The sequence below is a fragment of the Myripristis murdjan genome, chromosome 3 (genome assembly GCF_902150065.1).
Source record: "Myripristis murdjan chromosome 3, fMyrMur1.1, whole genome shotgun sequence".
Classification (NCBI taxonomy): Eukaryota; Metazoa; Chordata; class Actinopteri; order Holocentriformes; family Holocentridae; genus Myripristis; species Myripristis murdjan.
In genome coordinates, this window is record NC_043982.1 from 10,322,973 (window position 1) to 10,335,929 (window position 12,957).

Genomic DNA, 12,957 nt, shown 5'->3' on the forward strand with positions numbered 1-12,957 from the left:
TGTCTAAGTAAAACATTTTTTTGGAGCAATATGTGAGTGTGCGGACTTTTTTCATCTTTTTGATACGTTCCACTGAGCCCCGCACCTTAAGTATGTGATGTGCGTATATATCTACAAATTTATAGTTTTCTAATGCTGCAACAGTTTTGAGTGACAGACCATAAAGTGCTGTATCAGTCAGATGTTTTAGAAAAGTAGCACATGGTTATGGTTTATTGGTTCTAGTTTAAAACAGAGTGATTAGGTTTTAGTGGGTTAGTGATGTGGCTGCTGTTGCAAGAGGTTGACGTGCCAGGTCAGTTAGCAGGTCACAGGGCATTGATTTGTGCGAGGTTGAGGTGGTTGCAGGTTTGAAACCCCATTGTTATTGATTGCTTCAGTGCAGTTCTAAGGGCAGCCAATGTAAGTGGCCACACATCAATTTGAATTATTCCCTTTGAGGTAACACACAGCATAGCCAGCCAGCACAACTATCTGAGCAGCTCAGCGTGTGGTGGGGGTGGCGCGTCACTCAATGCCATTTAGCCCATTGCTGAGCTCTGCTGTGTCTGTGTCTATGTCTGTGTGTGTTTGTCTGTGTGTGTGTGTGTGTGTGTGTGTGTGTGTGTGTGTGCATGCACCTTTCTGTCTGTCCATCTGTCTGGTACATAGTGTGCGTCCAACACCTGTGGCTGGGACTGCTCCCCCTAATCAGGCATAATGAAGAACATTGATTCATCTCCATTTCATCCACACTTTTAGATGGTGTACAGCACACAGACAGGCTCTGGAACATACACACACACACACACACACACACACACACACACACACACACACACACACACATAAAGAAGCCCCACCACCAATCATAAGACCAACACCAATTCAAAGCTCTGACTTCTTCTGCCAAAGGGAGAAATATTGGTAGTATGACTAATAATAGTCCTCATTCCTTGTACTACTTTATCATGATCAGCTCTGTATATAATTTCATACTTACAGTAAGCACATTTATGGAGATATGTAAAAGAGGGGAAAAATGCAAGAGAAGTGTGGTGAGTGAACTGAAGCAGGGACAGTGTGAGAGAGTAGGAGAGAGAGCGGGTGTGTTAACAGGAGACAGCTCTGTCAGATCAAGGGATATGGAGATTGTTAGCTAAAGGGGCAGCCGTGCACGTTTTCCTAAGAAGTACGAGCAGGGCAGACATCCCAAGATTCCCTGCATCCTGGTCCCAGCTCTAGGGTGGAGGAAGCTGTTTACTCTTTCTATCTCTCACTGCTGACGTCGGCGCACCGAACAATGTCATCCAATTTCCTGTTTTTCACTTTAGTGGAAAGCCACTCTCCCAGTGTGTATGGTGTAGTGTATGTGTGAGTGTGTGTGCGCTCTCAAGTGTGTGTGTGTGTGTATGAGTGTGTGTGTGTGTGTGTGTGAGAGAGAGAGAGAGAGAGAGAGAGAGAGAGGGAGAGACGCTGGTGGGCTGGAGGAGAGGAGGAGATCCATAGGGCCGGATGCACAGGGAGCAGGATATGGGGTCAGAGGCAGCTCTGCTATGTAAATACATTAGGTGTATAGAATGGGAGTAGCAGTAGACTGCAGAGTGTCCCGACTGCAGCCTGAGAGGACTGTGGACACCTAGCGGCTCTGATGCGATCAACCTGGCCTGAACACGGAGGCACGGCCTGTTATCACACGCGGGGCTGCACTGAACAGTTATTGTCACTACTAGTGACTACTGGTTTGACCCATAAAATGTCAAATACAGTTTACCAGAGTCCAGAGTGACATCTTAAAGTTGCTGTTTTATCTGCAGCCAAAAACTCCCAAAAGTTTCATTTCATGACGACATGAAACAGAGAAAAGCAAGCAAATCTTAACATTTGTGAAGCTAAAACAAGAACTACACTTGATAAATAAACTAAAACAAGTGATCAATTATCAAAATTCAAATGGATTAATTTTCTGTTGATTAATCAGCTGATTACATGCCCTGTGATCTTTTGGGCCAGTCAGGCTGGAAGCTGTCACTTGACAATCTGAGAGCGTTGTGTGATATTCCACTTGAGCATTTCATGTTGAATTTCTTCCTGGTTTTATATTCCGGGCATTTGTCATTGTAGAGCTGCCTTGTTTTTTTTTTTTTTTTTTTTTTTTTTTTAACTTGTGGGCAATTTATGAGTGAAGAGAAACTACAAGGCCCAGAATGCATTGCACTAAAGACTCCTCTAAAGACACTAAAGACTCCAGAAGTGTTTGCAGAGAACAAAACTGCATCTGTGCTATGCCCAGCTCAACAGATGTGTCAGCTGTGATTACCCAGTGGCCCTGTGCAGAGAGGGAGAGAGAAAGAGAAAGAGAAAGAGGGAGAGATCCCAGATCGACTGGTACAACACAGCACATAGCAGGAGGGAGGGACATGGACTACGTAGGCACACACACCATGTCCCTACTGCCCGCCCGCCTGGCCTGCATGCTCACTCACTTCCCCCGCTTTGTTTGCCCCTGGTTGGGTGCCAGCATGATGTTTGCGGGATGCAAATGCTTGGGTGAGTGATTCATTGCTGTGTGTGCGTGTGTGTACTGTACAAGAGCAGTGTGCTGCCCGAGGAGGCTGGCAGACTGGCTATGTGCTGTGTGTGTGTGTATGTGTGTGTGTGTGTGTGTGTGGCAAGCTGGCTATTCGAGTTACACAACCTCAGCTGCAGCTGCATTGGTTGTGTCAGTGTCAATTAGAGAAGGAAGTCTCCCTGGACTGAGACAGAGCGCTGCGTTCTGCTCTGCTAGGCCTCAGCGAGCTAGAGGCCCTGTGGCCAAACTCCATACGTCAAGGCCCTGACCTCAACTTCTTTGCAAGCAAAGGCTGTCACAATGGAAACACGATATAATGTGCGTGTGTGTGTGTGTATGGGTGTTTGTGTGCGAACATGTGTTTGTATGCATGCTCATTCGGGCACATACGCATACCATCTGGGACATTTACCTGGCAGTGCTTTTATAGGAGAGAGACTGCTTTGCTTCACTTCCACTGCAAAACGAACGATTTTGTTAAATCTCTAATCAAAGTTGATAGAGCTGAGGAATGAATTTATTTGCTCTGACACACATGGCCAAAGTAATTAAAATCATATCCGACAGCAGTAAAACTGGGTCTTGTGCTGTCAGCTGCTCTTGGAATACCATAAAACTGTTGCATTTTCATGTGTTGGTTCCTTTTCATAGCCACATATACACACACACACACACACTTGCATACCACCACTGCAGGACACATAAGCTAATCATGTGACCAGGCCCTCATGTCTGTGATTGTCACAGTTAACTGCTCGCCATCCTGATGCCATATTCTTTGTTTGTGGGCATTACAACAAACAGTCCAGTGTCACAGTGACGTCAATTTGGTTACAACTGAAAACTAATCAGCTTTTTTTTCCCCCCCTTTTGTTGCCTGTGTTGCTTACAAAAAGGCTTACAATTTAGCGAGAAGCGATTTACTGCTGCCCGGCATGTTCTGAAATTCCTCTCTGTGTTCCTCCTCACGTGTGTAGATTGTTTACGGAGAGGAGGAATTCTAGAGGGATGGCGGTCCGCAAGGGGCTTGGTTACTATGGTTACTAACCCCTGCGCTGGGTTCCATTTAGCAGGAAGGAAGCTAAATCATTTGCAGACAGAAAAAGGGTACTCTCATGTAGAGAAAGTGTAATGAGCTGAAAAGTTTGAAATCAGTAATCAAGTTTGTTTTTGTTTTTGTTTTTCTAAGCATTATAGTCATTTGATTTATAGATCACCAGATTGAATTACAAGCGTTTGTTTCTGATTACTTAACACATGGTGCGAGGCTCTAGATATTTACAGTTTCTTTGAACAGAACTAGTTTTGTATAAGAATAAAAGTTCATTGAATAATCTTCACTGATTAATTACAGAAGGAAATATCCTATTTGATTAAATATGTCAGGAATCATCTCAATTATGGAATGATTTTTTTTCTTTTCTAATCCTTGTACTCTTCTTGTTATTTTTCAGACCACATTAACAGAGGTGCAATTTGGACCAATGAAGTTATTTAAAGACCCGCTTCAGGTATTGTAAAACAATGCCACATGTCTGAATGATGGATGCTGGTGTGCTTGAATGAGTTAGGCCTTCCACTGAACAGGAGAAGTGTTTCACTGAGACATTTATCCTCATATCATGTAGAACAGTCAGGCTAAAGTTAGAAAAGACTGTCAATATTTGTTAGCATTTTTCTCAGATTAGTATTTCAAAACGTCAACACGGCATGTTTGCAGTTTGAGCTAATCTTGAATTTGAAAAAGATACCACACCTCACTAATAGATTAAAGAAAACAAGTCCCCATTCAATCATTCAAAGAGGAGAAAAAACTTTTAATGGACCTATTGTGTGTGATGTAGCCTTGGGTTGTCAAGGCAACACAGACAAACACTGATGACCATGAACATACCATAATGAACAATGCATGTTATGGGTAAACTGCACAGAGGAGCCATAGATGGATTTAGTCACTGAAAACAGGACATGCAGTGATTCATTGTACAGTGTTGCACTGTGCTTGTTCTTTTGGCATGCATCGCTGCCGTTTTATGAAAACCTGGTGTCTTCCAGAAGTCAACTTTTTAGGATTTGTAAGTTCATTTTGTAAATATACAGCGGGATTTGAAGTTGCAAGGGCGATTTGGCCTGATAACTGCACGTTATGTAGTCGATGCAGCTGGAAAGAAAGTCCAAGAGAAATGCAATGAAGTGGAGGTACGATACTTAAAGCCATGCATAAGTGCACAGAATGTGCTTCATTGTAGTCCCGGGCCTGATGCGCTCCAGTGTGGCCGCAGTAGGAAAACGAGGCAGAGAGATATCCCCTTCCTGTTTTTGTCACTCACAGCTGATCCTGTCATGCCCTCCTCCTCTCTTCTCTCCTCCTCTTTTCTCTTGGCTCACAGGATCTGGCCAGGCCCTCTGTTTTCAACAATGATGTTTTCTAGACAGGACAGTCAGACCCTGCCAAAATGCTGGCTACCCCCCTGAGAACCAGTTGCTTTTCTTTCTGTTTCTGTCTCTGTCCCTCTCTCTCTCTCTCTCTCTCTCTCTCTCTCTCTCTCTCTCTCCCTCTCTGCCTTTTTTCCCTCTGGTTTTTTGGAAAATATTAATTGTGTCCTTACTTAAAAGATTCTTCCCAGTAAAAATGTGAACGTGTTATGAGATTGTTTGCTGGATTTTCTTGTCCGTTGTGACTGGGTGTGTTAGAACTAAGCGAGGCATATCTAATGCCAGTGCTTGCACCCAAAAAGACCCAATGGTGGCCTATATTACCCTGTTCCTCCACCTCTGCCAGAATGTTGACTTTTCTACCAACATCCCAATGTGGAATTCTGATCTAATTCCCTGTGCGTACCAAACATAGCTGCAGGACTCAGTGATGATGTATTTACGACCTGGACACTTTTTGCTGCTTGTAATGAAAATGGTCATATGTGGAATATGGTTTGTATTAGCAACAGGCCTCTCAGCCCCAAGTGCTCCCTTGTACGCCTGGCCTATGATGAAGTCGAGTCTTTAAATAAAGTCAGACCAATCGTCAGAATGAATCAAAAGGATAATTGTCCAGCAACAAACCCTCTATCCCCTGATTGTGCGTGGGACACTAGCGCTAGTTTTCTCAGCAGAGGCATGTCTTTGTACCCTAACTCAATATTACAGGTGTGATGCAAACCTAAAACTGCAGAACAAACTTTCCCTTCTTTACGTTCATTCTGCTCCCTGCCAACTGTTGGAGATGACGTCTGTTTGAGAGAGTGACTCATGAATCTACTCTTAGTGCGGCACTGCTCTTGGAGGCGGGCCTAAATCTCTGGTCCTGTATTTACGCAAGTAAGGGGTTATATGAAAGTATGCTGGCAGGGAGAGAGGGCTCTCAATGGCTGGTTTGACGGTAGCAGCAGCACCTTCTGCCACAGCCTTGGCAGGCCAATGGGAGGGGCTGCAACTAGTCAAGGCCACCTCGGCTAATTGTGTCATAGATCATGGCAGTGGACAATAAAATCTCTGACGCACCCAGGTAGGAGCTGAGCCGGATCGATCAGGGCTTGTCCACTGAAGGCCTGATGTCACAGTCAAGCCCATGCTGCAGGTGATTGGGACTACAGGCACAAATGAGCATGAATGTGCCTGTGAAATTGTGAAGACTCAGGACTGTAAATGAGTGGATAAACACAAAAGTCACATTTTATTTCTCTCCCCCTCTGCTTTATCTGAACAGATTCCACAGCCCAAAAGGGAGGCACAATATCTGTCATTTGGAAAGTCAGTTTCCCCTAATAAGATCAAGGCTACATATCAAGTAGCCTTATGGCTCTCATATATCCTTAATGAATACTATCTCCCGCTTGTTATGAATGCAGTAATTCAGATTATAACTGACAAACAGACCATTTATTACCAACCATTCCCCGCCGAGAACTGGTTAGGTACAGAATTCATTTTACAGTTTTACTGATCATATCTTTGTTCAAGCTCTGTTCAAACCTGCAGAATTCTGTTTTAAATCCCAGTGGACATCCTGAGGCTTCCAAAGATACCAAATATATTCTGCTGAATTACAGGGAAATGTCTCTAAAATGATGCACAAGACATGTAGATGTTTTCTATTTGATGTTATGGTGTAACCATAAATCTTTGGTTTGAATATTTCACTCGGTGGAAGTGTGATATGGCTTCAGTGAAGCACTGCAACCAGGAGATATAGAAGATGTATGTGATATATTGTGGTTCAATATGGAACAACTGCTTTTTCAAATTCTGACGCTGCTCATCGGAAAATTTATGGGAAAATCAGGGGGTTAAAACGCAGTTAAGTCTGGCTGCTTGTTCATTGCAGACCTCCTGTGAACTGTAGTGCAGGTAGAGATCCTTAGACAAGGATTTGCTAACTGTGGACTCAGAAAGATGATTGCTCTTTTGCCATTGAGGCAAACAGATCACAAATGGAAAATATAATAATATTCAAAATAACTGTCATTACATTCCTTTTAACACACATTTGAATACTCTTACAATCATTCGATGTTTTAGATTTTGCCAATTTTTAAGTTGGTGTTTTTTATCTTATTAATCTTTTTATTGAATGTGGTTTTGTTTTCATCTGCTTTTTTAATGCATTGCCATGCATCATGTATAAACAGTATGTTACTGTTCTTCTTTCTTAAGCCTTTTTGCAAACCACTTTGTAAACTCCACCCTCAGGTGCTATATATAAAGTTTAGTAGTTCTGCTAGTAGTGGTTTGATTTTGCATGTGGTCAATGAAAAACAAAAAGAGAAATATGATCTATCATCTCTGTGTCTCCAGGTACTTTTAGTATTTGCCAAAGAGGACAGTCAGAGTAATGGCTTCTGCTGGGCATGTGAGAAGGCCAACTTCAGGTGCTGCATGGCGCGGACACCTGAGTCGGCTCTTGAATGCTTCTCGGAGAAGCATCACGACCTTGTCATCATTGACCACAGACATTCCAGACATTTTGACGCTGAAGCACTATGCCGGTAAGCTAAATTTTATTGTAATGTACTTGGATTTCTATAGTGATACAGATGGGTTGAATCTGAATCCTGCATATTGCCATGCTGCTAATATCACCTAAGGCCAGTGTCACATTCCAGACCAGATCTCAAAATCTTGATGGGTCCTGCTGTAGCCCATGTGGGTTTCCCTGCCTTGCTGAGCAGGATTAATGAGAGCCGGCTCACTTTGGGCTATAGCTTCATTCGAATGCTACTTAGTAGAGTCATGTCAGAGAGAAATGAGCAGTTCCTGCTCATGCCACGCTCTATCTTTAGCTTGTGCCCAAACCAAAAACACATTTACAAACATTAATTTACCCTGCCCAGCGTGTATGTTAACCCTATTCATTTTGGCCAATCCACATGTTCAGTGTACACGCACAGGCCCCGACGGGGAACTAAAGGGCCTTTATGACCACTGGCTGGGGAAAACCACAGGCGGATGAGTGGCCCTGTACACTGCATTCTTTCAGAGGCCTAAGCCTGCTCACAGAACTACACCACTGGGCTCTGCCTGCCTGGGAGAATCGGAGCGTGAAAAACTGAAAAATACATTGATTTGATGCCATGGGCTTTTCCACCGGCCTGCTCACTGGCTAAAAGACTCCCTCTGTTTACATTCAGGTCAATTAGAGCGGTCAACTCCTCAGAAAACACTGTGATAGTCGCCGTTGTGAAAAGGTACGTACAACTCACTGACACCACCGCCCACTCTCTCTCTCTCTCTCTCTCTCTCTCTCTCTCTCTCTCTCGCTCTCTCCCTTTCTTTCTTTCTCCCTCTTCTTTTTTTCTTGCTCACTGTGTCTTGTTAGGTCACAAATCAGTCATATTCTGGTCAGCATCGAAATGCCTGATTCAGCATAGGCCTTCAAGCTTGGAGTCATATGGTGCACCCCTGGTATGTTCTCTCAACAGGCCTTTGTTGTGGCAATGGTTGGATGCTAACATGTGTTCTCTTTTTAAGGCCAGACAGAGAAGAAGCCTCTGTGATGCCTCTGATCAATGCTGGCTTTAATAGGGTGAGTTAAACTGTGTGTCTGGATTCATGCATGCACACACACTCTTTTGCTCGTATTTGTTTTTTTTGCATTGTTATTTTTTGTTCTCACTGTCAACCCTTAATTTAAAACACGATTATAGATCCTGATTATAAATCCTTCCCAGTTGCTTAGCAGGCACACCCATTATGTCCTCTATACCTGGATCACTAGCACTCACTGGCATTAACAGTGCCATAACATAGACTGTAATAGCACTGATTTGAAAATGGGATATTAATTAGCTTTTGGTTGATCCATGCTGCTTTGTGTTGCCCTGTGGCCCACAGAGATATGTGGAGAATGCCAATATGATGGCCTGCTACAATGAGCTGCTACAACTGGAGCATGGGGAGGTGCGGGCGCAGTTCAAATTGAGGTGAGTAGTGAACGGGCTTTTGCCAAAGCTTAGTTAAGTAGTGTATTAGTTGCACAGTGTCTCATCAAGATCTGTTGCATTGATGGGTAAAAAACATCAGTAAAAGGATGTAGACATGTAGTTTTTCTGTCAATGTTGTTACCTGTCACCTCCAGCTGGGAAATGAATAGATGTCCACTTTGATGGCTCCAACTATCAATACATGTTTATTTATCTATATGTTTATGTCATCAGGGACCATGTACAAATACATTTTACTTTAAGAGAAAAAATGCTTTGTACCAGATTTAGATAAAGAGCTAATTTCCATATGCAGTAACCAGGGATTCAGATATTAAAAACACATTGAAATCACAAAGTACAGTGAAAACCTACAATTCAGAAAGTCAAAGATGTAACATAGATGTAACATGTAAATATAGATGTACAATAAGACACACACAGAGTAATAGAAAAAAACAAAACTCCACCCTCACTCTTCCCATGTACAAAACATACTCTCTCACTCACGTGCGTGCATACACATACACTCAAATCTAGAAATGTGTCACTACAACTGTATAAATTAATGGGAACATGTTTGATTTATTTATTTACTTACTTCATGAGAGAGGGTCTGTGCAGATTTTTAAATCAGACAGGAGCGATACATTTGGGAATGTGGGTAATAATAAGTCTGTGTTGTTGTCTCTACCTGTGCAAGGGCTGGAAATGCTATTTTCACGGCTCTAGAACAAAGCCAAGAGGCCATAGAGATCACTTCTGAAGATCAAGTCATTCAGGTGGGTCACTAATAGGCTTTTCATTCTCGTTGCATCATTGTGATTAATTTAATCTTTTCTGTCTCTCTCTCTCCCTCCCTTCTCTTTAGTGCCTGCTGATGCTTTTTTATCCAAGATCTCAGTTGTGATAGTCATGTTTTCACTCTCACTGGTTCCTTTTGTTAACCACAGCACAATCTAGGTTATCACATTCTAATTTCACGTACAGTAAAATCAGTATTTCAGATTTCTGCACGTGAAACAATGAGTAGCAAATGTGCTGGCATCTGTGACAATGTATTGTTTTTGTTGGCATGGCTCATATGCCTTTAGAGCTCATTATCATAGCTCGCCCTGCTGACTCCCCTCAGACTTCACTGTGTCTGACCTCAGGCTTGTCCACTTTATGAACAGCGGCTTGTCATGTCAGATACAGCCTGAACGCTCTCTCACCTCTCCTTCACAGTACGTGAACCCTGCCTACGAGTCCATTATGGGCTACCAACAAGGCGAGCTAATAGGGAAGGAAATAATAGAAGTGCCTAAAAGTGAGAAGAATAAGCCTGATCTCCTTGAAACAATAAACTCCTGCATACGGAAAGGAAAGGTAATAACCATTCACAACATCTTCTTGTTACTCACACAACATTTTTTTCAGGCTACGCTACACCCTCACCGTGATTCATTTGCACCCTACATGATCGATTGTGATTGTGACTGTGTTGATAGACTCTCCTGTGCAGCTTTGACATGCAGTATAATCATCATCTTAGACTATTACATTCCACTATCAGTCCGCCCTAGTAACTAGATGTCTGCCACTGCCACTGTCGGTGTGCATACATAAATTGCACGTGCATCCACGTGCAGTGCATGAACTGTGCCACGGGCCATCCAGCAGCTCTGTTTCATGTGCATAAGAACAGTGGTTGATGGCTGTGCTGTGATCCTACTACACAGAAAGAGAAGGTCAGACCCAGACAGACTAACAGCAGGAAAGGCCTTTTAAAGCTGCTGCAGCAGTCCATGGGTGGGATGGGCATGAAACAAGCACGCTGGACTCCAGGAGTGTTTCACCTACCCATTAAAGCAACTTGCTGCTCTCTGAAATACTCTGAAATCCCCCCCCCCCCCCCCCCCCCCCACTCCCACCTCACACCCCACCCTAAACACTACCCTGGCATACCCCTTGTTCCACACGCCAGTTTTTAGTACCTTTTCAACCGATGAAATATTGTGATCTCTTGGTTTTATTATATTTTAATTACAACAATAAAACTTTCATCTCTTGTGATGTCCATGGTATTCCTGAGTAGTTTTTTTTTTTTTTTTTAAATATACTGTAATGTTTTGTTTTTGCATTGTTTGTCTCATTAGCTTTCTCTTGGCTCTGACTCTGTTCCAGGAGTGGCAGGGGATTTATTATGCCAAAAAGAAGAATGGAGACAGCATTCAGCAAAATGTGAAGATCACACCTGTAATTGGACAGGGAGGGTGAGTGGTGTGTTTTGGCCTGGTCATCTGCTCTTGAGCGATTATCTACTGGAAATTATCTTGCAATATACTGCTGTACAGTGTTTATCTTAATGTCATACATCATACAATGATGATTAACATCTTACTTTTTGCTTTTTTGTCATTCACAGAAAAATCAGACACTATGTGTCTATCAACAGGCCTTTAAATGATAATAATAAGGTAAGAACTGTTGTCATTATTTTTTGTTACAAAAGAGATCAAAAAGAATCTCTCAAAGACTTCAAGTTGTTTCTATTTTCTTCTGTCTCTACAGAGTGATAAAACCAGTGAACGTGTGCAAGCAGAGTCTCAGACAGGTAAGATATGTTCCCTACTCCGTTAAAATGCCCTCTGTAAATGCCAGGGACCGCTCCATCTTAATCCTTGAAGACATTAGTGTAGAACTTGATGTGATCAATAACACAATTATGCTGAATCTCCTAAAAGACTGGATTGGTGTCCTGAGAGCAGCACTCAGGTCCTTCATGTGCTATTTCTGGGGTAGAAGTTGGGTTGTAAATATCGCTGATGTGTGTTCTTCCCATTCCAGTATCACTTGTGGTGTTCCACAAGGGCCACTCCTAGGACCACTGCATGTTTACATGCATGTTGAAATGTTGACAGTTTACATGTGCTTCCATGTGCCCATGTGTAAACTAAAATTTGCAGTATAAGTTTGCAGTCACTTTGCTAATATGTAAGTAAATATTAGGCACTCTTTTCTTTTATTATGACCTATATTTTGAAGCACAAATTATCTGGACCTGTTTCTTCTGACTCAGAAATGCCTTAAAAATAAATTAATGTCTTTCTTTTGTCATCCTGGAAAAAGTTATCCATGATTTTGTTTCCCCTAGACTGGGCATTTTTTACTTGCTCTATTGTAGCATTGACTGTAAAGCCCGTTCACATAACTGATTTCAAAATTTAGCAGCTAGACTAGGTGAAAAATAGGGATAATTTCACTCCTCTCTTGCCATTCCTTCACTGGCAGCCTGCCAGCAATAGAATCAACACTGAAATTCTGTTGTTTCTTTATAAAGCTTTTCTTGCACCTCACATTCTGAAGTGTTATAGCCTTACAACCGTCCTAGGTTGCTTAAGTCCCCTGATCAGGGGTTTTAATGGGTGATCACATTTGTGCTGCTGCAACCCCTTGGCTGCAGAACAACTCTGCCAAAAGCGTTTCATCAGCAGAATCCATTGACGTTTTTAAAATGGATTAAAAGACGTACTTTTACTATCTGGCCTTTCAGTGCGACTGATATGTTTTGTCTGAATTTCTTGTAACGTGTTTGGTCTTTTTGTCTGTGTATATTGTTTCTTGTTCTGTTGTTTTCTTTTGACCTTGTGAAGCTCTTTGTCCCAAAGTGTTGTATGTTTAAAGAGCTATATTACTAAAGCTCGCAAATTCCCATCCCTGGTTGAGCCTCCGGCCGGCTACTGTACAGTGCCGTTTTTTGTTTTACTTAAGAACTTTGAATTAGTGTATTATTCATTTATGTGTGCCGTACATTAGCAGAGACAAAGATATAAAGTTTACTTTTATTAGCATTGCCTCCAGGAATTTGCTTTTTTGTTGCAATGATGATAAAAAAAAAAAAATCAAGCAATCTCTACCATATTTGTGAACAATTTTGTAAAATTACCACAGACTATATAAATGAAATGGCCAAATCAACAGAGTGCTTGCAATTTTTGGTCAGTC

At 42.3% G+C, this 12,957-nt stretch overlaps 1 protein-coding gene across 3 annotated transcripts in view; it reads left to right on the forward strand.

Annotated features, from left to right (window-relative positions):
• pde8a (phosphodiesterase 8A) overlaps positions 1 to 12,957 on the forward strand; it is a 44,808-nt gene that overhangs the window by 18,396 nt on the left and 13,455 nt on the right. For all 3 annotated transcript variants that reach the window (XM_030048699.1, XM_030048700.1, XM_030048701.1), the window contains 10 exons: positions 4,006 to 4,062; positions 7,346 to 7,536; positions 8,179 to 8,235; positions 8,519 to 8,573; positions 8,882 to 8,970; positions 9,674 to 9,752; positions 10,198 to 10,338; positions 11,137 to 11,225; positions 11,378 to 11,429; positions 11,524 to 11,566. In XM_030048699.1, the coding sequence (XP_029904559.1) occupies positions 4,006 to 4,062; positions 7,346 to 7,536; positions 8,179 to 8,235; positions 8,519 to 8,573; positions 8,882 to 8,970; positions 9,674 to 9,752; positions 10,198 to 10,338; positions 11,137 to 11,225; positions 11,378 to 11,429; positions 11,524 to 11,566 (853 nt within the window). The remainder of the gene's footprint in view (positions 1 to 4,005; positions 4,063 to 7,345; positions 7,537 to 8,178; positions 8,236 to 8,518; positions 8,574 to 8,881; positions 8,971 to 9,673; positions 9,753 to 10,197; positions 10,339 to 11,136; positions 11,226 to 11,377; positions 11,430 to 11,523; positions 11,567 to 12,957) is intronic.